The 26,998-nt window shown below is 38.6% G+C and overlaps 1 protein-coding gene across 4 annotated transcripts in view; it reads left to right on the forward strand.

The window, feature by feature from the left end:
* CCDC141 (coiled-coil domain containing 141) overlaps positions 1-26,998 on the forward strand; it is a 224,979-nt gene that overhangs the window by 195,299 nt on the left and 2,682 nt on the right. For 2 of the 4 annotated variants that reach the window (XM_027556434.1, XM_027556455.1), the window contains 6 exons: positions 214-402; positions 1,750-1,933; positions 5,507-5,619; positions 11,115-11,231; positions 19,613-20,463; positions 22,615-24,736. In XM_027556434.1, coding sequence (XP_027412235.1) covers positions 214-402; positions 1,750-1,933; positions 5,507-5,619; positions 11,115-11,231; positions 19,613-20,463; positions 22,615-22,882 — 1,722 coding nt within the window. In that variant the 3' untranslated portion in view covers positions 22,883-24,736. Of the gene's footprint in view, positions 1-213; positions 403-1,749; positions 1,934-5,506; positions 5,620-11,114; positions 11,232-19,612; positions 20,464-22,614; positions 25,760-26,998 lie in introns of those variants that run through there. The other 2 variants (XM_027556425.1, XM_027556444.1) reach the window with 2 other exon arrangements.

Raw genomic sequence — 26,998 nt, forward strand, 5'->3', positions numbered from 1 at the left:
AAATTTTCTCTATATTTGCTGAATGCTGAGTCAGTAAACTATCTGAAAGGAAACCTATTCTTTCCAAAATGTGTTTTAATAATTATGATTTTAACATATTAAATGAAGGAAGCTGTAAAAGTTTTTCAAAGTTTCTCCCTCAATATTTAATTACTAACTAGCTGAGTAAATAAAAACTGACTGTCATTAAATTTTTTTTTTTTTTTTGCCCAGGCTTTGAAAAGGAAAATGGAAAAAGTTGAGAATAAAACTTCTTTCTTAAATTATCCAAATAATAAAGTGAATATCCTTTTGGAAGCCATGAGGGATTTGCAGAAGCATGTGGATGAATTTGACAAAGTTGTAACAGATTACAGGAAGAATTTGGACCTGACCGAGCATCTCCAGGAGTTGATAGAAGAGGTATTCTCTTCTTGTTGTCATGTTATCTGTATTGTAATTTTTAAAAAAATTTCTCTGTTGCTTAGAACAACACTGCATTAGCTATTACTGTCATTAAATTTGTGCATCATGCTCCTTTTCATGATTATATCCTTAGGATAATTTCCTCATGCAGAATTGCTGTACCAAAGGGATACATGTTACATGGTTTTGATTGTATTGTCCACTTGCTCTTTGGAAAGATTTTACTAATTTAACTCTTCTTACCAGCAACATACGAGAAATTCTCATTTCTCCACAACCTCGTCAACTCAAGGTGTTTAATCATCATGGAGTTAATTATATTAACTGTTGGATATCTGCTAAAATAATCAATAATGACTTATTTCACAGAATTTGAGAATGTTTAGAGAGAACGTTGCTAATTGGATTTTTCATGTATAAAAATTCTTATTGGTATGATTTCGTTTTTATCAAGAGGATAAATGGCAAAGTATACATAAATTATATGAAATTTGGCAAGTTAAAGTCATTATTTGCGCACTTCATAGTGAAGAAACTCTACACTTGAAGTTCTTGAGCATTTTTTGTAGCCCATAATTCTGAGTTACAAAACATCTCTCTTTCCCACTAGTGCAATAGAGCTTTTAGATTTAATGCCACATTAGGGGGATTGAAATAATCATTCTTCCATATCTGATGTATAGGTTTGCTGTACTTCTATGGCACTTATTTAAAGCCAACTCCTACCAGTCATGTGTTTCTATTTCTCACTCAGCATAAGTGCTTCTGGCCTTGGTCAGACACATTTCTTTCATCATAGTTATTTATTTTTAGTGAGAAACTATCTCAATTCTCCACTATGCTTTGAAAATATGACTATTTTCTATCAAGAAAAGGTCAAATGCTATTCTTCAAATGATATTTCCTCCATCTACAGACTAAATCTTATTCCTAAAAGAATTTATTTGTTGGGGTGTTATTTGGGCAATACTTTATCCATATATTGTTAATGATTTCAATTAAATAGGCTGAATTTTGTGTGTTTGAGCTTTTTCTTACTTTAGCTGATATTTGGAATCTTTTTAGTGCCATATGGTTTTTTTTAGAATGCCTGTTCTTGTAAGTCTGCAACTTTTCTCTTAGGAATTATATTTCAGGGAAACCTAAGAAAACAGAAAAATTAAATTGATTTCCATACTTTCTTATCTGACTCTAATTTCCAAGTGCAAAAGTATATGATCATGCTGTGATGTTTCATTTCTTAGGACTTAAAAAGAGTTCACATTAATTACCTCAGTGGGCAAAATGAAGAAATTTGGGAGGATAGCATGTCTTTAATCTGTGATTTCTCCCATTTTAATTTAGTGTCACTTTTGGTATGAAGATGCAAGTGCCACAGTCGTAAGAGTTGGAAAGTATTCCACAGAGTGCAAGACCAAGGAAGCAGTGGAGATCCTCCACCAGCAGTTCAAAAAGTTTATCACACCCTCAGTGCCTCAGCAAGAAGAAAGGATCCAGGAGATCAGTGACCTCGCTCAGCGCTTATATGGTGAAGTCTCTGTTAAGATACCCATTGATTCACCACTGGACGAATTTCTAGTGAACCTAGCAGACAGCAGAGCATGGCAAGCCCTTAGGGTCCTTACTACGCCAGCCTATTCTGGGAAAAGGTTCAAGTTAAGAGCAAAAGTGAATAATAGGGAATAGAGGCAGGAACTCCTGGCTGCAGGAGATGAAAGCATGTGGATTTTTAATGACCATTTGTAAGCCCTCCTTCTCTCTTCCCTTTCTCCCCCATTAAAACCAGAATAGTACTCAGCTTATGTAGACAAAAATGAAATCTAATTTCGATTGCAGTGAGTCCTCAAAACTATACACAACTCCCATAGTCCTTGAAGTAGGTAGAAAGCTAAGACTGAGGTCTACAGTCCTCATGTTTCTATGAGGATTAAGGTTTGTGGATATAAGAAAGGGCTGGAAGGTCTTCCCTTGTCTTCCTCTCATTTGTGGAATAAATAGTATGTGTGTGCTCAGTCTGACTCTTTGCAACCCTATGAACTGTAGCCCACCAGGCTCCTCTGCCCATGGGATTCTCCAGGCAAAAATACTGGAGTGGATTGCCATTTCCTCCTCCAGGGGATCTTCCCAGTGCAGGGATCAAACCCATGTCTCTGGTGTCTCCTGCACTGCAGGCAGATTCTTTACCATTGAGCCACCTGGGAAGCCCTGTGGAATAAATGGGAGAATTCAAATCATCATCTCACAGATTGTGCTTTCCTCTTCTCCATGACTGTTGGTCTGAAAAGCCTTTCCATGTGAAGAAGGTCCCCATTTAAAATGCCTGTTCAAGGGTGACAGTCCTTGAGGGTGCAAGAAGAATAATTTCATGAATTCCTTGACACTGCTAACTACAAGGTAATTAACAAGAGTAATTCCTAGTGACCGGGCAAACCTAGCCCCAAAAGATGGAGCAACGATGCTTCATTTGGCTGCCCACAGCTGCTGCCAGAGGGATAGTCTCTCTTGTTACATGAAGCACTCACTCTCCATGGATAGCCATAAAAATGTGGCTATTGCATCTATTGCATTAGCTAATACTAAATTAATGAGAATGAATTAGTAATGATTTTCCAAAGGAAATGGTAAATACATAAAAATAATAAAATATGAATTGAAAAATTAAAGAAAACTACCAGTGAATTGGCTCTTCACATCAGGTGGCCAAAGTATTGGAGCTTCAGCTTCAGCTTTAGCAACAGTCCTGCCAATGAATATTCAGGGTTGATTTCCTTTAGGACTGACTGATTTTATCTCCTTTCTGTCCAAATGGACTCTCAAGAGTCTTCTCCAGCACCACAGTTCAAAAGCTTCAGTTCTTTGATGCTCAGCCTTCTTTATGGTCCAACTCTCACATCCGTACATGACTACTGAAAAACCATAGCTTTCACTATACAGACCTTGTCAGCAAAGTGATGTCTCCGCTTTTTGATATTCTGTCTAGGTTTGTCACAGCTTTTCTTCCAAGGAGCAAGCGTCTTTTAATTTCAAGGCTGCAGTCACTGTCTGCAGTGATTTTGGAGCCCAAGAAAATAAAGTTTGCCACTGTTTCCATTTTTCCCCATCAATTTACCATGAAGTGATGAGACTGGATGCCATGATCTTAGTTTTTTGAATGTTGAGTTTTAAGCCAGCTTTTTCACTCTCCTCTTTCACCTTTATCAAGAGGTTCTTTAGTTCCTCTTCACTTTCTGCCATTAGGCGATACTATGGAGCTGTGATTGATATAAAGACCTATACAACCCATTTCCGTCATTCAGGAATCCACAGTCTGTGCCTAGAAGTCACAATATGGTAAATGCAGTGACAAAGGTCTAAAATGTGTGTTTGCTAGAACTGCCATAACAAAATACCGTATACTGGGTAGCTTAAATCACAAAAACTAATTTCTTCAAAGTTCCAGAGGCTGGAAATCTAAGATCAAGGGACTCAATGAGTTGGTTTTTACCAAGGCTTCTCTTTTCTTGCTCCCTCTTCACATAGGCATCTGTGCACAAGCACCCCAGGTTCTCTGATCTTCTCTTAAGAACACCAATCATAATGAATTGGCACCCCACCCTCGTGATGCCAATTTTTAACTTTATCTCCCTTTAAAGACCTCATCTCCAAATAATGTTACATTCTGAGATATTGGAGGTTGAGTTTTCAATATATGAATTTTAGGTGGGACACCCCACTCCGGTACTCTTGCCTGGAGAATCCCATGGATGGAGGAGCCTGGTGGGCTGCAGTCCGTGGGGTCACTGAGAGTTGGACACGACTGAGCGACTTCACTTTCACTTTTCACTTTCATGCATTGGAGAAGCAAATGACAATCCACTCCAGTGTTCTTGCCTGGAGAATCCCAGGGACAGGGGAGCCTGGTGGACTGCTGTCTATGGGTTCACGCAGAGTCGGACACAACTGAAGTGACTTAGCAGCAGCAGCAGCAACAGCAGGTGGGACACAATTCAGTCTATAACAATGTACAATACCATTTTAGTCTGAGCTGTGGAGTCCAGTAGTCCAGTTAAATCTCTGCTCTTTCAATTATTGTCTGGGTTACCTGAAGAGCTCTTTTGAGCCTGGGATTCCTCATTTGGACAATGCAGTAGAACCTTCTAGAGGAAGGTTTTGTTAGCTAATGCATATAAAGTGCCTATGCTATGCTATGCTAAGTCACTTCAGTCGTGTCCGACTCTGTGCGACCCCATAGACGGCAGCCCACCAGGCTCCCCTGTCCCTGGGATTCTCCAGGCAAGAACACTGGAGTGGGTTGCCATTTCCTTCTCCAATGCATGAAAGTGAAAAGTGAAAGTGAAGTCGCTCAGTCGTGTCCGACTCTTAGCGACCCCATGGATTGCAGCCTAACAGGCTCCTCCATCCATGGGATTTTCCAAGCAAGAGTACTGGAGTGGGGTGCCATTGCCTTCTCCGTATAAAGTGCCTAGCCACAGGCAAATAAGATGCACTCACTACACAATAGATACTTGTATTATTACTCCAGTAGGGAGAGGAAAATCCAGTTGGGAAAGATGAAGAATATTTCCACAAAGATCTTGACATTGGAGGTAGACCTTGAAGAGTGAGTAGGATTTATCCCCACAGAGACAGGGGTATGCGTACTCTTTCCCCATACAGGAAAGAATAGTCAGTGGCTGTGGGGATTTTGAGAGAAAAGTTGCTAGTTCAGTTTGGTCAGATATTAAGTATGTGAAGGAATTAGGGAGATATATTTTTGAGAGAGGCAGGTCGAAACCATATCACAGAGGGCCTTGACTGTATGCTTTCTAAGTAGTGAAGAACAGCTGAATGTTTTGAAAAGGAGAAAAGAGGTTAGAGTGGAGCTTTATGAATATTAATTGGGACATGGTACAGCAAATGTAACCATTTTTCTAGAATACTTGGGTTTTCCAATGATACTTTTGTCTATTCAACAAGTATTTAGTAAGTGCTTATTATCTATAGGCCCAGTGTCAGACACTGGGATAAATTAATGGGATTAATTTATGGGATTTAGCCTGGGATTTTTTTTTCTGCTAAGGATTTGACCTTTAAAAATGGTTTTAACCCTTCTTCTCCCCAGGTTTTGAAGAAGGGCAGAAATATGCTGAGAAAATAGTGGCCAAACACAAAGAAGTTCTTGAATCTGTCACTGAATTATGTAGCTCTCTCACAGAGCTTGAAGAAAAGCTGAAGGTAATTTCTTCTTACCAGAATATGTATGTTTAAAAGATATAAATTAAAATGTCTGGATCAAGTGTCTTCTGATGCAAAGATGTTCTAATGCAAATTCTCAAGGGACATGATGTGCACATTTGTTTCACAGCTTTCTAACATAATTACTTGGTTGTTTTTAATAGTTAATTCTGTTTCTTTCCCATCACTGTAGAGAAAAATGTTTCTGAGAATGAGGGTTAAGCACAAGTCAGGTGTCTCATTTACATTTTCATGGATCGTCTCCTAATGGATAAATGTGTGCCATTAAAATCAAAGTCCGTATTGTTGTTAAGTTGCTCATTCAGTATCCTTATGTTTTCATTCATAAATAATGAACATAAGTTATTTTATTCTCTTGCAAATTGTGGCCCCAGAGAGAATAAAACTAATCTTCAGGTATTATAGTCATTGAACATTTAGCTTCATGGAAATATTGAACTAACCATTAGCATCTTTCATGGAATAATAAAATTGATGGTAAAAATAGGAAATATGTTTATGATTTGTCTAGGTAAAATCCAGTTAAAATAGAGAAATGTATGTATATACATACATACATACCTACCTATGTATGTATTCACACATATGTATTTTTTTGTCTTTGTCGTTTCCAAGCTGGTTTCATTAGTGCTCTTTTCATAACTGACTGAAAGAACCAGTTATTTAGGATTGAAACAGTGGTGAGGTAATTAAGAGCACAGACTCTAGGGTAAAACACAGCCGCCTAGGAATACCAGCTCTCCAAATTATTGTATTCGTGAATGGGGATTTAATCTATTAAGGGTATATTTCTTAATGACCCCGAGTCTCCATTTCCTGATTCATAAAATGCAGGAAATAGAGGAAGCTAATCACAGGATAGCCCTGAGTACTGAATGTGAAGACACCCATGATTATTGTTGGGATTTCTGTTGGTATGGAGACATAATGGTGTTCTTGCAGTTTGGAGCAGAATTATCTTTATTTTCAGCAAGTATTTTTTCTGTATGAATTTCCATGTCAGATATTTGAGTAACATTCTGTTCAAAATAGTTTGCTAAGCTTTTAATTCAGTGGGCATCCAATCAAATTGTTTTTTTTTCCTTTGGTTGAGAATCTAGATTTTTCCATTTTTACCATTTTAAATAACACTATAGTGAACATCTTTGTACATGAAACTTTTTTCTTTCTTTTGTATTATTACCTACACAAAAATTCTTTGCTTTCCATAAATGTTTTGTGATTATAATGCCACCAGTAATGTATGAATGCACCTTACATTTTATACTTTTTCAACATTTTTCACTTCCTCCTCACCTTTACCCCAACCCCTGAGGATGTGTCTCTTCTCCTGACTTTTGAAACACAGCCCAAAAAAATCATTGCTCTTTTTCACTCTTTGCTGCCGTCTACAGCATCTTTCCCATTTATGTTGTACATCTCCAAGTGAGCTCCACTTAAAACATATGCTCTCTTAAAGAGATACCCCTTTCCAGCTTTTCGTCTTCATGTTATTCTTCCTGAAAGCTGTTTCCACTCTCTGCCTCCTTCCACTTTACCCCTTCCTCCCACACCCACTGGAGTCAGAGTTGTACCCTCTCTTTCTCATTCCCAACCTTCCACTGGATTCTCTTTTGCTAGTAAGGGGCCCCCTACTTATTGACTCCTGCTAGATGATACTGCTAGTGTCGTTTTTAAATTCAAAACACCTCCCTTCAAACTCTTCTTTGCTTGCCAAATGAAGTTCAGACTCAAGGTTTTCCAATGTTCTGGAACTGACTGTCTTTCCAAACCATTGTGTTTCTCCACTCATTGTTGGTTCCTACCTCATCGATCTCCTACCCCACACTCCCAGGTCTGCCTCTAAATTTTATAGTCATCCCTCATATCCACAATTTTGCTTTCCTCAGTTTTGGGTACCTAAAGTCAACCTCAATCAGAAAATATTAAATGAAAAACTCCAAAAGTAAATATTTTTTATGTTTTAAATTACGAGAAGCCATATTCACATAACTTTTATTACAATATATTGCTATACTTGTTATATTTTATTATCTTGTTATCAATCACTTACCCTACCTAATTTCAGAGAAGGCAATGGCACCCCACTCCAGTACTCTTGCCTGGAGAATCCCATGGACAGAGGAGCCTCGTGGGCTGCAGTCCATGGGGTCGCTAAGAGTCAGACACGACTGAGCGACTTCACTTTCACTTTTCACTTTTATGCATTGGAGAAGGAAATGGCAACCCACTCCAGTGTTCTTGCTTGGAGAATCCTAGGGACGGGGGAGCCTGGTGGGCTGCCATCCATGGGGTCGCACAGAGTTGGACACGATGAAGTGACTTAGAAACAGCGGCAGCAGCTACCTAATTTATAAATTAAACTTTATCATGGATATGTATTTACTGGAAGAAAGATGTAATAACATGTACGTAGTATTTTCTGCAGTTTCAGGCATCCACTGTGGGTCTTGGAATGTATCTTCTACACATAAAGCATAAAGGTGGACTATTGTACTTCACACATACATGACCTTTCATCTCGCTTATCTAAATTGCTCTCTCAAGGCCAAACCCAAGTATCACCTCCTGCACAATTCCTTCCTTAGCTGTGTCACTCCCTCTTTGATCTGCACCAGTGCTCCTTCCTACCATAATCATCGCATATATCTACCATGATCATCCAGCCACTCTCCTAGATTATAATGAGGAAACCCTGTTCAGTTCAGCATCCCACACAACATTTAACAATATGCTTTGCCTAAAACGGGTTGTCCATAAAGGTTTTGGCATTTATTGTAAACACCCAAAGGATTGGTACAGGAAAAAAAAAATCATTCAGTAGCTCAAAAAAGTTTGATTTGGGTGGATATAGAAATGAGGAAGAGCTTCTATGGCAAGAGAAACAGGCATCAGCGTTGCCCTTAGGAGTTACAGCCTGAAGAAAATGCTGCCAAAGGATGTTAACACTTTACACATGTTTCTATGACAGCATAAATGTCTGGGTTTTGTTTTTAAGGTTGACTCTATGGCTCTCTTTTGCAGGAGTTCATGAAAAAAAGCAGGCCTGGAAATCCCTGTCAAGGTTAAAATAGTGATAATAATCCTTTCTCTTTGTGTAGAATTTTTATATTTACAGAGAATTTTCATAAATATTACCTCAGTGTTTTCCAAATAACCTTGTGATGGTAATGTTTAGTTGTTGTTTTCTTTGTTTAAAAAATCAGAGAGGGTAAAAATGCTTTATATGAGGACACACTCAGTAGTGGTGGATCTGGAGTAGGATCTTAGTTATAATTAAAAATCTAGTATTCCTTCCACAACTGTCACTTTATTGTATTTTTTATTAAAGTATAGTTGATTTACAAAATCATGTTATTTTCAGGTGGCACAGTGATTCAGATACACACACACACACACACACACACACGTATTCCTTTTCAGATTCTTTTTCCTTATAGGTTGTTACAAACTATTGAGTAGAGTTCCCTGTGCTATACAGCAGGTCCTTGTTAGTTATTGATTTTATGTGTAGTAATGTATATATGTTAATCCCAACCTTCTAATTTATAGCCCCCGCTACCCTTTCTCCTTTGGTAACCATAAGTTTGCTTTGCATATTTGTAAACCTCTTTCTGTTTTGTAAATAAGTTCATTTGTATAATTTTTTTCATATTCCACATATAAATGATATCGTATGATATGTGTCTTTCTCTGTCTGGTTTACTCCACTTAGTATGCTAATCTCTAGCTTCATCCATGTTGCTGCAAATGGCATTATTTCATTCTTTTTGTGGCTAACATTCCACTGCATATATGCACCACATCTTATTTATCCATTCATTTGTCAGGGGCCATTTAGGTTGCTTCCATGTCTTGGCTATTGTAAATGCCAGTGAATGTTGGGGTGCATGTATCTTTTTGAATTATGGTTTTCTTAGGTTATATGCCCAGGAGTGGGATTGCTGGATCAATTGATATTTCTATTTTTAGTTTTTTAAGACCTCTCCATACTCTTCTCCATAGTGGTTGTACTAATTTGCATTCCACTTTGGAATTAGGTATAGAGCATATACCAAAGCAGAGTAATTTATCAAATAACATAAACCAGTGTAAGTTTTAGAGTTGGAAGTAAGAGCTGAATCTCCCCAGTAAATGTCTGCCCAAATCCTTTGAGTTGATGTAACATGTACACTTTGAGAAGTATGCCTGTTTCTTTAAGGCCTAATACCCATGTTCCAGGTGGTATAGAGTATCTTCTGTTGCCATAATCTTGTTCAGTAGCTAAGTCACATCCCTCTCTTTTTAACACTGTGAACTATAGCACACCAGGATTCCCTGTCCTTCACTATCTCCTGGAGTTCACTCAAACTCATGTCCATTGAGTCAGTGATGCCACCCAACCATTTCACCCTCTGCCACCTGCTTCTCATCTTTCCCTCAATCTCTGCCAGCATCAGGGTCTTTTCCAGTGAATTGGCTCTTCACATTAGGTGGCCAAAGTATTGGTGCTTCAGCTTCAGCATCAGTCCTTCCAAAGAATATTCAGGGTTGATTTCTTTTAAGATTTAGTAGTTTGATCTTGCAGTTCAAGGGACTCTCTGGATTCTTCTCCAGCACCACAGTTCAAAAGCATCAATTTTTTGGTGCTCAGCCTTCTTTATAGTTCAGCTCTCACATCCATACATGACTACTGGAAAAATCATAGCTTTGACTAAATGGACCTTTGTCGGCAAAATGATGTCTCTGCTTTTTAATATGCTGTCTAGGTTGGTCATAGCTTTTCTTCCAAGGAGCAAGTGTCTTTTAATTTCATGGCTGCAGTCACTGTCCACAGTGATTCTGGAGTCCAAGAAAATAATATCTGTTGCTGTTTCCACTGTTTCCCCATCTATTTGCCATGAATGGGACCGGATCCCATGATCTTAGTTTTTTTAATGTTGAGTTTTAAGCCAGGTTTTTCACTCTCCTCTTTCACTTTCATCAAGAGGCTCTTTAGTTTCTCTTCACTTTCTGCCATTAGAATGGTATCATCTGCATATCTGAGGTTGTTGATATTTCTCCTGGCCATCTTGATTCCAGCTTGTGCTTCCTCCAGCCCAGTGTTTCCAATGAGGTACTCTGCATGTAAGTTAAATAAACAGGGTGACAATATACAGCTTTGATGTCCTCCTTTTCCTATTTGGAACCAGTCTGTTGTTCCATGTCCAGTTCTAACTGTTGCTTCTTGACCTGCATACAGGTTTCTCAGGAGGCAGGTAAGGTATCTGGTATTCCCCTCTTATAACAAGAACTTTCTTCCTACTGGATCTTTGAACAACCAGTTTTAATTGGCAGTGAACTTTTATCAGCAGAGGAGGTAGAAAGGGGAGTGAAACCTTGAAATAACTGTGTAAATCACTTCATGGGAGTATGCTAGCCTCTTGTGGGATACATTTGCTGAAAGACTGCCAACTTTACTGGCCCAGGTTCTCACTAATCTTCACTTTGTACAGCAGGGAGATGTTTTAAAGTTGAATCTGAATTTGGAAGACTTCCATGATGATTGCATTGACCTACTAAAAGAACCAGCGAGAAATAAGCAGACAATATTCAATGATGGAAGCAATAAGGTAAAGAAATCCGTGTATCCTCAGATATTTGTTACTTTCACTACTTTCGTTTAGCATCATTGTGCATTGAAAAACAATGAATTGAAGCCTTATTATCTTTCTGAATCGTCCAGTGTGGATGCAAGTGAATGTCCTTTCCCCTTCTTTTCTACTCATTACTTAGTCTTTCTTCTCTCACCTGCGCTTTTACCTCAGAGTCTCTCCCATTGAATACTGGAACCATAGCATTTCACAGTGGCATTGGGACAGTCAGTCAAACACCACACTATTGCCCCAAACTTTTGTTTCTCCCATCCTTAACTGCCTTTCTTGTTGACCTTTCAATCCCAACTTCAAATTTTACTTCTCCCTCTGTATCATACCACCAAGCTATGATTTTGTTGTTTTACACTACCCATTGGAAATCCTTAATACGTGAAATTAGATTGTATCTCATTCCCATAGAATCTACTTCTAACATGATATTTCTAGGAATATGTACTAAAACATAGAATGCAGCTGAAAGATAAACACTAAAGTATTTATAGAAATGTTAAATTATTTTAAAGTCTATGCATTGCATATAAATTAAGCATGTAGCAAAAACTGCAAATACTCACAAAATGCAAATGCATTTCAAAAGCATTATTTAAATCGCATCATTATGGAGTTTCAGTATAAGTTGTTCACGGTCTATTCATAGCTCCTGGACTATAATTAGCTCTTGATTTTATGCATTGCCAAGTTTGCTCCCAGTGTTTGTCTCTTTCCCAAGGAACTGAAGGGACAAGCAGAGTCAACATTATTCTCAATTGCTCCCAAATAAAATAAAATATACCTTTTGTGGCACAAGAGTCTGAAAAATCTCCCTACTTATTGCCATCATCTAATGGAGAAAGACATCTTTTCTTAAACTAAATATGGTGTTTAGAACTTCCTTTTAGGTCCTTTCATGCAGGTTAAATCTATGTCAAGGTCTCATGCAATAATACAACCACCAGGCAGCAAGTACCATATTAAGTAAACTGACTTTTTTTTAGTGGGATGGCCTTGTAGCATTTAAATCCTGACTCCTCTCTGAGGCAAAGGACAGCTGCCAAACCTTAGCTGGACTTCAGTCTTGTATCAGATGATCTTTGGTTACTCTGGTTGTCTAAATCAGGTTTTCTCAACCTCAGTACTATTGACATTTTGAGCCTAAGAATTCTTTGTTGTGGGAGCTGTCCGGGTGCATTGTAGGGTGTTTAAGAGCATCCCTGGGCTCTGTGGGCTAGATGCCAGCAGTACCCACTCTCCAACTATTTGTGACAACCAAAAATTGTCTATGGAAATTATCAATGTCCCCACAGGAGCAAAATCAACTTTGACTGAGACCAACTAGTCGAAATAATAAAGAATAACATTAGATGCATCACATTTTCTTAACTAAGTTGCAAGAGATACTAAATTCAACATCATATGATTTTTTTTAGATTCTACATTGTCAACAACATATATCTGCTAAAATTAGAAACAAAAGCTATTGCTACTGAAACACACTCATTTATACTTGGTAAAAATGCCTTTTCTTGCATTTCTTGGAAAAAAAATCAAAGGAACAGATTCCTTTTATTTTTCACTGAGATTTATTTTCATTGAGAAATCATTTTTATTTTAATATAAATTAAAAGACATGATAGATCATCAGCTATTTAGGATAAAAATGAAAATCCATGATTACAACTGTCAAGATCTTTCATTGACCTCATTTCGCATATGCATTCTGGCACAACTGGCAAAGTGAAAGGGTGGCAGTTAATTTTCTCTGTTAAACAGTTCAATCATATTTACCCTCTTATTGTCTCTATCATTTGCGTTATAAGTCCAATGTAATGAGTTCCTAAAATGCCATGTGGGAAGATACCCAGAAGCACCAAATAAAAACCTTATCTGAAAGTCACTGCATTCAATTCTAATACCCTTACACAATGTTATTTTTCTCCAAAACATTATTTGAGTCAGAAAGAACAATTCCACCAAACTATTACAAGAATGTATTCATCACAGGATTTCTTTCCTGGAGATAGTAAAGCGCTTCTCATTTTTCTGACTACAAAAATACAGCTGGTGAAATTGGGCCATTCAGTAAATGCAGTGCCCAATGTACTGCTAACTGATCAGCGGTGGTTATTCCCTAAGGTGAGCTCCTGCTGCTGCTGCTGCTGCTGCTGCTAAGTCGCTTCAGTCGTGTCCGACTCTGTGCGACCCCAGAGACGGCAGCCCACCAGGCTCCACCATCCCTGGGATTCTCCAGGCAAGAAGACTGGAGCAGGCTGCCATTTTTTTCTCCGATGCAGGAAAATGAAAAGTGAAAGTGAAGTCGCTCAGTCATGTCTGACTCTTAGCGACCCCATGGGCTGCAGCCTACCAGGCTCCTCCGTCCATGGGATTTTCCAGGCAAGAGTACTGGAGTGGGGTGCCACATGGTAGTGATTATAAAGTCAAGTGATAATGTCCATCAGTGAAAATGAAAGTTCAGAAATCCTGACAGAGATAACATATGAGGCTATAGATTGAGGATTAAGTAAAAGTTAATTGCTCATTAGATATGAAAGTGTGGTGAGATCTTTGAGGGGAAGAGTATAGAGAGAAAATTAGAGAACTTAAAGACAAGATCACAATCATTCATATATTTAGAAGATGAGCAAAAACGGAATCAACAAAGACAAAATTGAGAATGAGCTATGTTTTGATGCAGTAAATCAGAGTTTCCCAGCGACTTTGCCAGAGCTCATCAGATTAATGCAAATATACCCTGTCTTTGCTGAGATACATGGATTTATCTACCTCTTTCTATTAATGGCAGTGGGTCCCTGCTGGCTTAGGTAGTAAAGAATTTGCCCACAATTCCAGAAACTCAGGTTTGATCCCTGGGTTGGGAAGATCCCCTGGAAAAGGGAATGGCAACCCACTCCAGTATTCTTGCCTGAAGAACTCCACTGGCAGAGGAGCCTGGTGGGCTAGAGTCCACAGGATTTCGAAGAGTTGGACATGACTGAGCAACTACACTTTCACTTTTCTTTGCTACTAATGGCAAAACATGGCTTTATGGTGGATAAATGTTAAAAATAGCTGGTATATGTGAATGTTTGAAAACCATTTTTATAAAGGAAAACTAGTAGACCCAGGAGACAATAGCTTATTGAGTTCTAAAATGGATTTTTATAAAATTGCATAATGACTTTAAAACTGAAAGCTTATTTCGATTTGAGAATAAAGATAGAAGTGCCAAAAGCTAACATAATTTATGCAGAAAAATTTGTGTTAAACTCACCTTATTTTGCTTTCTGAGATGATTATTTAATAGAAAATTCTAGGTTTGTGCCATAGACAAAATTTATTGTGATTTCAGGAAGTCACTTAATTAACACATTCACAATAACTCTCTTAAGGTAAGTGGAGAAATGTGAACTGAACGGGCATTCAGTCAGGTTATAGTTGTATCCAAGAGTGTTAAGTATTTCATCAGTATCAACCTGGAAGACAGTTTGCCTTGTCCTGAGGAGACAGCTTTGTACTAAACTCTGCAGTGTTCAACACTTTCATCAATAGTTCAGTTGAGTTCAGTCACTCAGTCACGTCCAACTCTTTGTAACCCCATGGACTGCAGCATACCAGGCTTCCCTATCTATCACCAACTCCCAGAGCTTGCTCAAACTCATGTCCATTGTGTCAGTGATGCCATCCAACCATCTCATCCTCTGTTGTCCCCTTGTCCTCCTGCCTTCTACCTTTCCCAATATCAGGGTCTTTTCCAGTGAATTAGTTCTTTGCATCAGGTGGCCAAAGTATTAGAGCTTAAGCTTCAGCATCAGTCCTTCCAATGAATATTCAGGATTGATTTCCTTTAGAATTGACTGATCTCCTTGCAGTCCAAGGAACTCTCAAGAAGTCTTCTCCAACACCACAGTTCAAAAGCATCAATTCTTTGGCATTCAACCATCTTTATGGTCCAACTCCCACATCCATACATACTACTGGAAAAACTATAGCTTTGACTAGGGAGACCATTGTTGGCAAAGTAATGTCTCTGCTTTTTAATATGCTGTCTAGGCTTGTCACAGCTTTTCTCCCAAGGAGCAAGCATCTTTTAATTTCATGGCTGCAGTCACCATCTGCAGTGATTTTGGAGCCCAAGAAAATAGTCTCTCACTGTTTCCATCATTTCCCCATCTATTTGTCATGAAGTGATGTGACCAGATGCCATGATCTTAGTTTTTTGAATGTTGAGTTTTAAGCCAGGTTTTTCACTCTCCTCTTTCACTTTCATCAAAAGGCTCTTTAGTTCCTCTTCTCTTTCTGCCATAAGGGTGGTATTATCTGCATATCTAAGGTTATTGATATTTCTCCCTGCAGTCTTGATTCCAATTGTGATTCATCCAGACTGGCATTTCACATGATGTACTCTGCATATAAGTTAAATAAGCTGTATGACAATATACAGCCTTGATATACTCCTTTACCCGTTTGGAACCAGTCTGTTGTTCCATGTCCAGTTCTAACTGTTGCTTCTTGACCTGCATGCAGGTTTTTCAGAAGGCAAGTAATGTAGTCTGGTATTCCCATCTCTTTAAGAATTTTCCACAGTTTATTGTGATCCACACAGTCAAAGGCTTTTGTGTAGTCAATGAAGCAGAAGTAGATGTTTTTTTCTGGAATTCTCTTGCATTTTCTATGATCCAGTGGATGTTGGCGATTTGAACTCTGGTTTCTCTGCCTTTTCTAAATCCAGCTTGAACATGAAGTTCTCAATTCACGTACTGTTGAAGCCTAACTTGGAGAATTCTGAGAATCAAAACTGCAATTCAGTAGTCCTGTATGATTCTTATAAAAACAAAAGAATTACTAATAAAGTCACTTTCATAAAAACATAGCATATAGATCAAAGAGATGATGATTCCACCATTATGTATATTATATATGTATGTATATATATGTATATGTATGTATATACATATATACATATGTATATATATACTGTGTGTGTGTGTATATATACATATGTGTATATGTGTAGATATATACAGTATATATACACATATGTATGTATATATATATAACCAGTTAAGCTGGATTGGAAGTCAGGGGTGGGACGTTCCTAGTGGGTTTCCCCAAATTTCATCTCTGATAAGACAGACTTGGCTTCCCAGTCACTTGGGTGCACAGCTGAACAGCACAGGCTTCCCAAACAGAGGTTTTCATGCCTTAGAACTAATGTGGATGCACCCACTTGGTGGAAGGCATATCCAAAAGAGAGAGCCTCAGAGAGACAGAGCTGACCATGCCCAGTCTCTTCTTCCAAACCCACAGCTTCATAAGTCAGTTCCTTCCTAGGGGGAGTATGGAGTGAGGGGATGAGCCTGGAGTTTTACCCAAATTTTTCTCCTTAGCCTGTTGCATAGGCTGCCCAAAGAAGTCATTGAAAAGTTGCCTGCCCTCTGCATGACCCTCAGATTAACAAATGTGCTTGCTATCCTATGAAGTTATTCTTAACATGAATAAAGTATCAAATTCTTTCCCAGGAAAGCACTGTTTCAGGAAAAAGTATTCAAACAGGGGCTCTCAGAATGGCCTTAGAGGAGATTCTTAGACTATTTTTGGATCAAAGTCACTGTGAAAAGGAAAATAAGCACTCCAGTTTCAGGAAGAGGTGGAAAGAAAGAGCTAAGCTGTCATAGGAAAACCAAAAGAAGGAGGGACATTCCGTATGAAATATGTGTTTATTTAGTAACTTTTTTTAATTGAAGTATAGTTGATTTACAATGCTGTGTTAATTTCTGCTGCACAACAAAGTGATTCAGTTATACATATATATACATGTATCATTTCCATTATGGTTTATCATAGGATAGGGAATATAGTTTCCTATATACAGGAGTACCTTATTGTTTATTTGTTCTCTGTGTAATAGCTTACATCTGATAAACCCCCTCCCAATCCATCTCTCCTCTAACTTCCCCCTACCGTGGCAACCACAAGTCTGTTCTCTGTATCTGTGAGTCTCTTTCTGTTTCATAGATAAGTTCATTTGCATCATATTTTAGATTCCACATGCAAGTGATATTGTATGGTATTTGTCTTTCTCTTTCTGATTTATTTCATTTAGTATGGCAAAGTTTCTAGGTCCATCCATGTTGTTTCAGATGGCATTATTTCACTCTTTTTTTAAAATAGCTGATTCTTCTTCTGTTGTATACATATGTAGCACGTCTTCTTTATCCACTCCTCTGTTGATGGACACTTAGGTTGTTTCCATTTCTTTGCTATTTCCGTGTCTTTGCTATTGTGAATGGTGCTGCTGTGTACATAGGGGTGTGTGCACCTTTTTAAATTAGAGTTTTGTCTGGATATATGCCGAGGAATGGGATTGCTGGATGATATGGTAATTCTGTCTTTAGTTTTCTGAGGTACCTCCATCCTGTTTTCCACAGTAGCTGCACCACCTTACATTCTCACCAACAGTGTAGGAGAACTCTCTTTTCTCCACATCCTCTCCAGCATTTATGTTTTGTAGATTTCTTGACAATGGCCATTCTGACTGGTGGGAGGTGATAACTCTTTGTAGTAGCATTTCTCTAATAGTTAGTGATGTTGAGCATCTTTCCCTGTGCCTATTGGCCATCTGTATGTCTTCTTTGGAGAAATATCTATTTATCCTTTGCCCATATTTTATTTGTTGCTTAGTTGTATGAGATCTGGTTTGTCATATTGTTTACAAATATTTTATCCCACTAGTAATTTTTTTTTAAAGAGAAAATCTTTTAAGAACTTCTGGCTTTAGACTCAGGATTCAAATTTCTACTAAATGGCTGAAGGAAACCACTTTTTCTCAACTGGGTTTATGCTTTCTCTGAAGATAGGTCATATCTATAGAATAGTAGAAGGCACGTTGTTTTGCTTTTAATCTTCAATCTGAAAACACTGATTTCTCAAAAATCCCTTGTATATGTCAGGAGTAGAACTGTGGGCTAAAATGAAGAACTCAAACCCAGAACAAAACACAGCTTTCTCATGTGCAAGTGGTGGTAACAAGACAAAAGCCAGGAACTGTTACATTAAGTAAAAACGCACCCCAAATGCTGTGGAAAGGCACAGAAAGAACTGGATATAGAACAAGCAGGTTGGGATAGATGAGATCTCTTTCAGCTTCAATATTCTTTAGAGTCCATGCCAGAAAGTATATTTGAACCTCTTATCAAACCAGAGATGGACGTGGATAAGTGGAGAGAAATCCTAGAATAGAGTAAGTGAAATGGATCACTGTTTTTCTCAGTCTCCTGGCATGCCCTATGTTGCACATGGGGCAGAAGGACAAGTGGCGAGTGTTCCTCCACTGTGTCTCGGTGTATTCTCCAGCAAAAGGCCGCAATGCGTGATTGTTCCCTTTGTATCTACTTCCCCACTAGGCTGGCATCTCCAAGAGGGAAGGCTTCTACCTGGTTTTACTCACCATTTATCTCTCCTGTGTCTAGCACAGAAGCCAGTATATAATAGGTGCTCAGTAGATATTTTTCTTTTTTTTAATTTTTTTTTTATTATTTTTTTTTTACCTTACAATATTGTATTGGTTTTGCCATACATCAACATGATATTTTTCATTGTAAGAATAAAACTAAGGGTCTTTTAGAAAATAAAAACAGTCATTAAAAAATGGCTTTATCTATATGAGTTATCTACAGTTGTCAAATTCATAGAGACAGAAAATAGAAGGGGCTGAGAAGGGGAAAATGGGAGGTTAGTGTTTTGTTGGTACAGAATTTCAATTTGTAAAGAGGAAAAGGTTCTGGAGATGGATCATGGAGATAGTTGCATGACAACATGAATGTCCCTAATGCCACTGAACTGTACACTTAAAAATGGTTAAAATGGTAAATGTTAGATTGTGTGTATATTTTGCCACAATAATTTTTAAAAAACAGATGGCTTTCTTGAGAAAAAAGCAGGGTTATTCTTGGAGGATGTTGAGGATCACCTAAAAAGAAGCCTCTGATGTTTAGGAACCACATTCTATGACGTGCAGACAAATAAGTAAACCAAAGCAGAATTTGCTAGTGGAAGAAGACTCCTCAGACCATGACTTGAAAACATGGATCCAGTCCAACCCCATCATGAGAGATGAGAACCAGGGCTTTCTCTCCTCTATTTTGCAAGATCTGTCACCTCTCACTTAGCGGCTGGAGGTCAGTTTACCCATTCCCTGGTCATGGGACCGTCTACACTCAGGTTCAGTGGACAAATGGTTTCAAGTTCCGTAAGGCTGGGGCCAGGGCCCCCAGCTGTCACTCACTGCAGGTCTTCTCAAGTTGTTTCTCAAGTTGGCTTTGTCAACATTAACTCGAAACTTTGGCTTTTCCATTTTGAAGGAGCAGGCCCAGCCAGCAGCCATCTTGGCCGTCAATGGAGCACGAAAGTGTCAGCTTCCACAGGGCGTGAAGCAGCTGGTCCCCGGCAAAGAAAGTGTCCAAGGCCTGCTTCTGCCCGTGGACGTGCTTTCAGGAGCAGAACATGAGTGTGTTTCGTCCGACGACATCTCCCTGCCTCCAGTCCCAGGAAGCCCCGATTCTCTCCTCGCTCTATCTGACATGGAGCTGGAGGCGCCTGTCAGCCCGTTCCCCCGCCATCACCTAAGTGGCCACCAGATGCAGACGGGGGCCAGCGGTCCAGGAGAGGCCCCGGAATCTGGCTTTCCTCCACCTGCTGCTTTTGCTGATGCTTGCAATGATAAGAGAGAAACGTTTTCAAGTCATTTTGAGAAGCCTTCCCCGCAGGTCCAAGCTGAGCCCCCATTAACATCCCAAGGATTTCTGGAAAAGAGTACTGCCTTCCACAAAATCAGTGCTCAACTTCCAGACAGCATGTGCAGTGAAGTGCATGACAGAGCTTCGCAACAGCACCCCCAGGCTCAGGGGCATTTGCTAGAAACACCAGAGAAAATGCATGCTGATAATAACGTCACTAAAACCCGAAATAGGCTGCATGCTTCCCAGGATGCATTCTCGGGCCTCGGGTTTCAGCCAGGGCCCAGCCAGGCCTGTCAGAGGCAAATGGTTCCCCGAGAAGAGATGATAAGTATACCAGCTAAGAACAGCATGGTCAGCCTAGCTGGCCAGGCCCCTAATTTCTCCAGGCTCCTGTCTAACGTAACTGTCATGGAAGGTTCTCCAGTGACTTTGGAAGTTGAAGTAACAGGATTTCCAGAGCCTACACTGACATGGTGGGTAGCCTATAATGACAAGCCATAAACAGAAACAAACTGAATCTCTTCTCTGAGCAAATCATTCTGTGTGCACTAACTTTAAAGTTTAGGGGAAGCTGGTTAATGTTCTACATCACTGCAGCTGTGCATGTTTCAATCTCACATCAAACCCCCAACTCTCATTTTGAGTAGCCACATGGCTAACACCCCTAAAAAATAACCATATAAAATAGTAATTTAACCAAGTCCAAAAGCACTGCAACTTAGTCGCACCATTTTTTGGTATCAGTTTAACATTCCACATTTCTAAAGATTGTGGCTTGAACTTCTTTCCTTCTGTTTATTTCTACACAAGCATGAAGTTTTCTTGGTTTAATAACCTGAATTCAGTGAAAAAAAAAAAAAAGCATTTGGGTATTTCCCTTTTCTGTCGTTTACCTGTTTCATCTTTTCCCTCTCGCAAGAGTCACACATGCCACTTTTCTAATATTGTTTATTTCACTAAGATTTCTTTTTATAAATTTCTTTGATGTTGAAGATGGAATAAAAATATTCCCTTCATAGTTGCTTCTATGATAGGCAATAAGCCAGCCCCTTTTTGAAAGGTGGCATAATAACTGAGCTGTGAACAATGTGGTTTTACTCTAGAGACATCATTATTTTTAGCCTATTTATTTTAATAAAAGTAAAACACAGAATACAGGTTTTAAATCATTGTTGTTATAAAAGCAGTTCTAACTTCCTTAATATGTTGGTTACTTTCAAGCATTTAGAAACTTTTCAACCTTAAATATATTTCTTTGAGGACAAAGTTACTAAAATGTGAGCACACGTTTATATTTATAAACTAAGTAAAATAGCCTTTGTTTATCATAATGTTCAGTAGACAATAACAATTTCAATTACTGTGTTTGCCCATTGATAGTATTTGAAGTATGGATCAGTTATCTAAATAATTTATGAAAAAATGTTGGTCTCTCAGATTATTAAATGAAATTGCACTTGGATTACAGTGCAGCCATTTATACTTTTTGTCTTATTTTGTTGTCTTTACAATTGCATGTTTTTTACAGATCAGGAACTTCGTATTTATGAATTTAATATCAGTAAATTCATTATTTAATATCATTATTTAATTCATTATTAAATATTAGTTTCACTCCAAAAAAAAAAAATGTTGTCTGAAGTGTTTCTTGTTTTTATCCACACAAAAGATGGCTTGGTTAGCATTTATTGTTGAAGAACTACTGTGATATTGTGAAAAAAAAATATCTTGCCCTTGAATTTACAACAATTTTTCTCAGTTAACAACTGGCAAGCTGTCAGGGAATCAGTCTTAGGACACTCAGAAAAATGCAAAATCATCACTCAGGCACTGGGAATAGAAAGTGATTCAGGTTTGTCACCGCTTCTTGGATGGAACAACATGGGGAGAAATAAATAAGCAAGAATCTAGAGTGTGCAAAATAAACAAATTATTTGCTTTATACAGTGCTGCAGCTAAGTGCTCATATTCATAAGAAACTTTTAGAAATGTGTCATTAACAGTAACAATCCAATTGCATGAATGTCCTTTATAATTAGAAATCATTTTCTTCTAATGAAATTAATTCACAAAAATTAAATGAGCTCATCTTGCTAGCAAGTGCTATATCTGTACCTTCTTCTAAAGTGGCACATTGGTATTCTCCAGGGATCTTACAGGATGAGTTTGATGGGGAAGAGTCTTGCTCCAGTAGCTCTAAGAAGTCACAAGCTGCTGTTTCATAGCAGCTGAAAGAATGACACAGGTCAAATAGAAGGTGCCATTTCCCACTGAGGGTAATTGTTGCCATGAGAAAATGACGGCCCAGTGTAACCAGATGGCCTGGGTTTGTTAAGAGGAGTTGGATATCTGAATTTTCATATGCAATATTCTAATTGTTAAATATCAAAAAATTCAGTGTTTAAAAAAAACAGTCTGAGTCCATCAAATACTTTCTTGGCCACCAGTTGCCAACCACTGCTTGAAAGATAAACAGCCCCACTGGGTTTGTGGTTGCTGCAGAGTTCCTGCTAATGCTAGAAAATATTGGAGTAGCAATGGGCCCAATTGCAATGTTTATTAGAACTTGGAAATGATGTGAATAAACCATGATCCTGACTTTAAAAATTGACTCTCTGCTTCAGGTACAAGAAGGGCCAGAAATTGTCTGCAGATGGGCGCTTGCAGGTTTTACACAAGGAGACGAGACACTTGGTGTTCATTCCGAAGGTATGCGAGGCAGATGCAGGCCTCTATGTGGCGTGGGCCCAAAACCCTAGCGGCATTCTCTCTTCCAGTGTCATCCTCCACGTGACAGGTAACCGCAAGCCGCCCATCAAGGGGATAAACTGGGTCACGCTGTGTGTCGTCTACGTTACCGTGGCCCTGATGTACTGGCTACTCACACAGTAAGTGCAGGGTTGGCACCCGGGGATGTCGTTCTCATGAGCCTAAAGGACAACAATACAGCTGTTTTTTTTCCTGCATCTCCCGTTTAGCATCCCCCACCAAGTGCACTTCCAGTCTAGCAATATTGCTTTTTTGGCTAATGCCACAGCTCTGGGAAATAATCAAATTTTCTTTAGTGCTTTAATGTATTTGAAGAGCTTGGTAAATCATTAGCAGTGAATCAGGATACAGCTTTGAATTCTAGAAAGAGATGTGTTGAGTGCAAAACCCAGTCAAATTATACTATCTTTATTCCCTCCTAATTTAAGAGCATGCAAACCAAGGCTTATATAGATATGCAGATGTGAGTTTTATTTCAAATCCAGTTGTTTCATAATCTGTTTTTAATTGTACTCATAAACATCTTCTTGTAGAATAAGAGTAGAAATGTTGAGCTAAAATTGTAACTTTCATTATTGCACAAGATGTCTTTCAATTTTGCTTTTCCTGTTTTGATCCCATTTATTGAAATATGTTCTATGTAGTTTCAATGTAGCCTACATTCCTAGTCTGAGGATGGCACTGCAAACAGTCATTCCCCCTGTTGATCTCATGGGTTTGACATTGGAGAATAGATGTGCCGTCACCTTTAAATGGAGATTGAAACTTCCATCAGCTGTGTGTGTCACAGAGCAAGGTGGAGCATAGCTGCGGAGGTGGACCAGCGGTACTCCGGTCCTCCCACTGACGTATTTTGGGCAGCCATGTGTATACAATTGTAACCAGCTCCTCCTGCTTCTAGTCTTGTCCTGCTGCTAACCATTTTTACAGCCATTATGGTGGTAAGGCATCTCAGTGCTCATTTTCCCATTTGGAAATGGGTTCATAGTCTACCTCTTGGGCAATTGATGGTTTTAATTTCATCTTGTAAAGATACGAGAAATGGAAAGTGCTCTATGAAGGCTAAGGGTAATTATATACTTTCATGTAATTTGTCATCACACTGCTTCCTGCCCACTATTTCTCCTTCAGATATTTGTTTCTTTAGAATATTAAAAATTACAAGAGTGGAGTTAGTATGTGATTTTGAACTGTTTCCACGTAGGAAAATGATGTTTTCTGAATTGAAACTGAAATCCTTTCCAATTTCTTAAGACTATCTCTTTTTCAAAGATTTGAAATTAAACTCAGGGGGATATATTTAGTATGATCTCAGAGAGAAAAAGTATACAATAGGATGACATAAGATGAAGTCTATCCTTTTCTTATAATTATCCCTGTAATATTGAAGAATGTTCTATGCCTTTCTGAAACATATTATTCAGAAAAGAGGATCATTATTTTAGTTCATTAAAAAAAATAAGCATGTATAGGAGAAGCATTTGTTTTTAGATTTTAAATGTAGTCTCATCATGTTAGGGTAAAATCTATAGTTGAAAGAATATTCATTATAGATTTTTGATAGAGGGGAGGAATTAATTATGTTGCTATAAAGACTGTCTGCAAATAAAAATATTTAAATTTAATATATTCAAGTTTATATTAAAAAGTTACTGGATGTTATCTGAAGATGTGAAATGTGTGGCTAAGTAAAAATATATGTGTGGCATATATTTTCTTGTGCTGTGTATTCAGTTTAATTAAAAAATTTAATCTCTTAAATTTCTTAAAAATTTTGACAGAAACCTATTAAACACTTATATATGCAGAATCCCAGGGAATCCATAGTCTCTTAATTTACCTATCGTTTTTGTCCAGTTTCAAGTATTGTGAATATCTTGCCAAATTGCTGTTCTGATTTGAAGCTAAAGAGTAAAACCTACTTATGTCCAAAGAGGGCTGGCAGACCCAGGTAATAAATTCTTCTCTTACTCTGTGTCTATCTTGTTAATTTAGTGGGATCTCCCATCCCATTTTGTCAGTTTGGTTGAATTTTTTCAATAGGAGAAAATCAAACAAAAGTTTAATAACGTGTACATCAGAGAGACATATATATATATATGATTTATACCTATTTACTTCTAAATTCTGGACAGTTAGAAATATCAAAACACTTTTCAATAAGAAAATGAAAATGACAAAAAATTTTTTAAGAACCTATACTCGATACCTTGAAGAAATGCAACGCAAAATGTGTTTTGAGCTTCTGATAAGGCAAAATCATTTTTTCCTGTATTTATTTCCTAACAAAAGGATGTATGAACATCTGATAGTAAAGTTGTTTTTTTTTTTTTACATTCAATTCCAGGACAAATTTACCGTAGGAATCCTCATATTTGAATCTTTACATATTCTATAATATCTAAAATATTTGGAGAAAGAAGTAGGAACATTTAGCTGATTCATTCAATAATGCTAACCATCACTTAAAACCAAGACGCAGGCTTAAAATAAATTATTGCAAGAACTTTCTAACCACTTCATCCACGTTTAAATTTCTTCACGTGTCACACAAAGCCCTTCAGTACCTATATTTCCATTCCTAGCCTCTGTCCCATCCCTTCTGATCCACACCAAGTGCTACTTAACTTCAAGTTGTACCCTATCCTGCTCTTACTTCTCTTCAGTCCTCCTTCCCAGAACTGCCTTACTGTGGTCCACCCAGCTTCATGTGGCTTAATTCCTGCTTATCCTTCCAGGTCCTTTTGAGACACAGCCTCCCCAGGAAGCCTTCTGACCCATCAAGTCCAGTATAGATGCTCCTGCCATGTGCCCTGTCATCATCCAAGCTGCCCTTGTCATGTCCCTTAATAGTTGGATCGGAATTGCATGCGTGAGCATCTGTCTCCTGGCTAGAGTGAGAGATGCTTATCAGCAGGATCTGTGACAGCCCCATTCATCATCATGTTCTCAGCACCTAAGGCATAGTCACACTCGATATTTTTTGAATTGTTGTCAGAGGTAAGAAAAGATAAGCCTAGCTTGTTTTTCCTTTTTCTTTTGGAGAGATGGATGGGAGAATGTAAAAAGACAAAGATGTTATTCGTTTGCCTGATTATTATTTCCTGTTATGGAAATTAACCACTTAGAATCAGATTCTAACTGTGAAGTATACATAAAACACTCTCACTTAACCTATGAAACTTAAGAGAGAACCCTTCAGATCATCGGGCTTTCCTGGTAGCTCAGCTGGTAAGGAATCTGCCTGCAATGCAGGAGACCCTGGTTTGATTCCTGGGTTGGGAAGATGCCCTGGAGAAGGGATACTTATCCACTCCAGTATTCTTGGGCTTCTCTGGTGGTTCAGACAGTAAAGAATCTGCCTGCAATGTGGAGACTTGGGCTGTATCCCTGGATGGGAAGATCCCTTGGAGGAGGGCATGGCAAGCCACTCCAAGACTCTTGCCTGGAGATTTCCATGGACAGAGGAGTCTGGTGGGCTATTGTCCATGGAGTTGCAAAGAGTTGGACATGACAGAGCGACTAAGCACAGCACAGCTTCGGATCATCTGGACTGCACCCAAATTGAAACTTTAAACTTAAAAATCTCTGATGGCTCTAATAGTCAAAATAATATTGAGGAGATAAAAGTCAAAATCCAGGATCATTTTCCCAGAATTTTAAAGTAGATATCAGTCAGTTCAGTCGCTCAGTCATGACTGACTCCTTGCGACCCCATGGACTGCAGCAGTGCCAGGCTTCCCTGTCCATCACCAACTCCTCGAGCTTACTCAAACTCATGTCCATTGAGTTGGTGATGCCAGCCAACTGTCTCATCCTCTGTCATCCCTGTCTCCTGCTTTCAATTTTTCCCAGAATCAGGGTCCCTTCCAATAAGTCAGTTCTTCACATCAGGTGGCCAAAGTTTTGGAGTTTCAGCTTCAGCATCAGTCCTTCCAATGAATACTCAGGACTGATCTCCTTTAGGATGGACTGGTTGGATCTCCTTGCAGTCCAAGGGACTCTCAATAGTCTTCTCCAACACCACAGTTCAAAAGCATCAATTCTTCAGTGTTCAGCTTTCTTTATAGTCCAACTCTCATATCCATACATGACCACTGGAAAAACATAGCTTTGACTAGATGGACCTTTGCTGGCAATGCTTTGTTTTCCAATGGCCTTTGGCCAGGCAGGCTCCTCAGTCCATGGAATTTTCCAGGCAAGAGTACTGGAGTGGGGTGCCATTACCTTTTCCAGAGC

The sequence above is a fragment of the Bos indicus x Bos taurus genome, chromosome 2 (assembly GCF_003369695.1).
Source record: "Bos indicus x Bos taurus breed Angus x Brahman F1 hybrid chromosome 2, Bos_hybrid_MaternalHap_v2.0, whole genome shotgun sequence".
Lineage (NCBI taxonomy): Eukaryota > Metazoa > Chordata > Mammalia > Artiodactyla > Bovidae > Bos > Bos indicus x Bos taurus.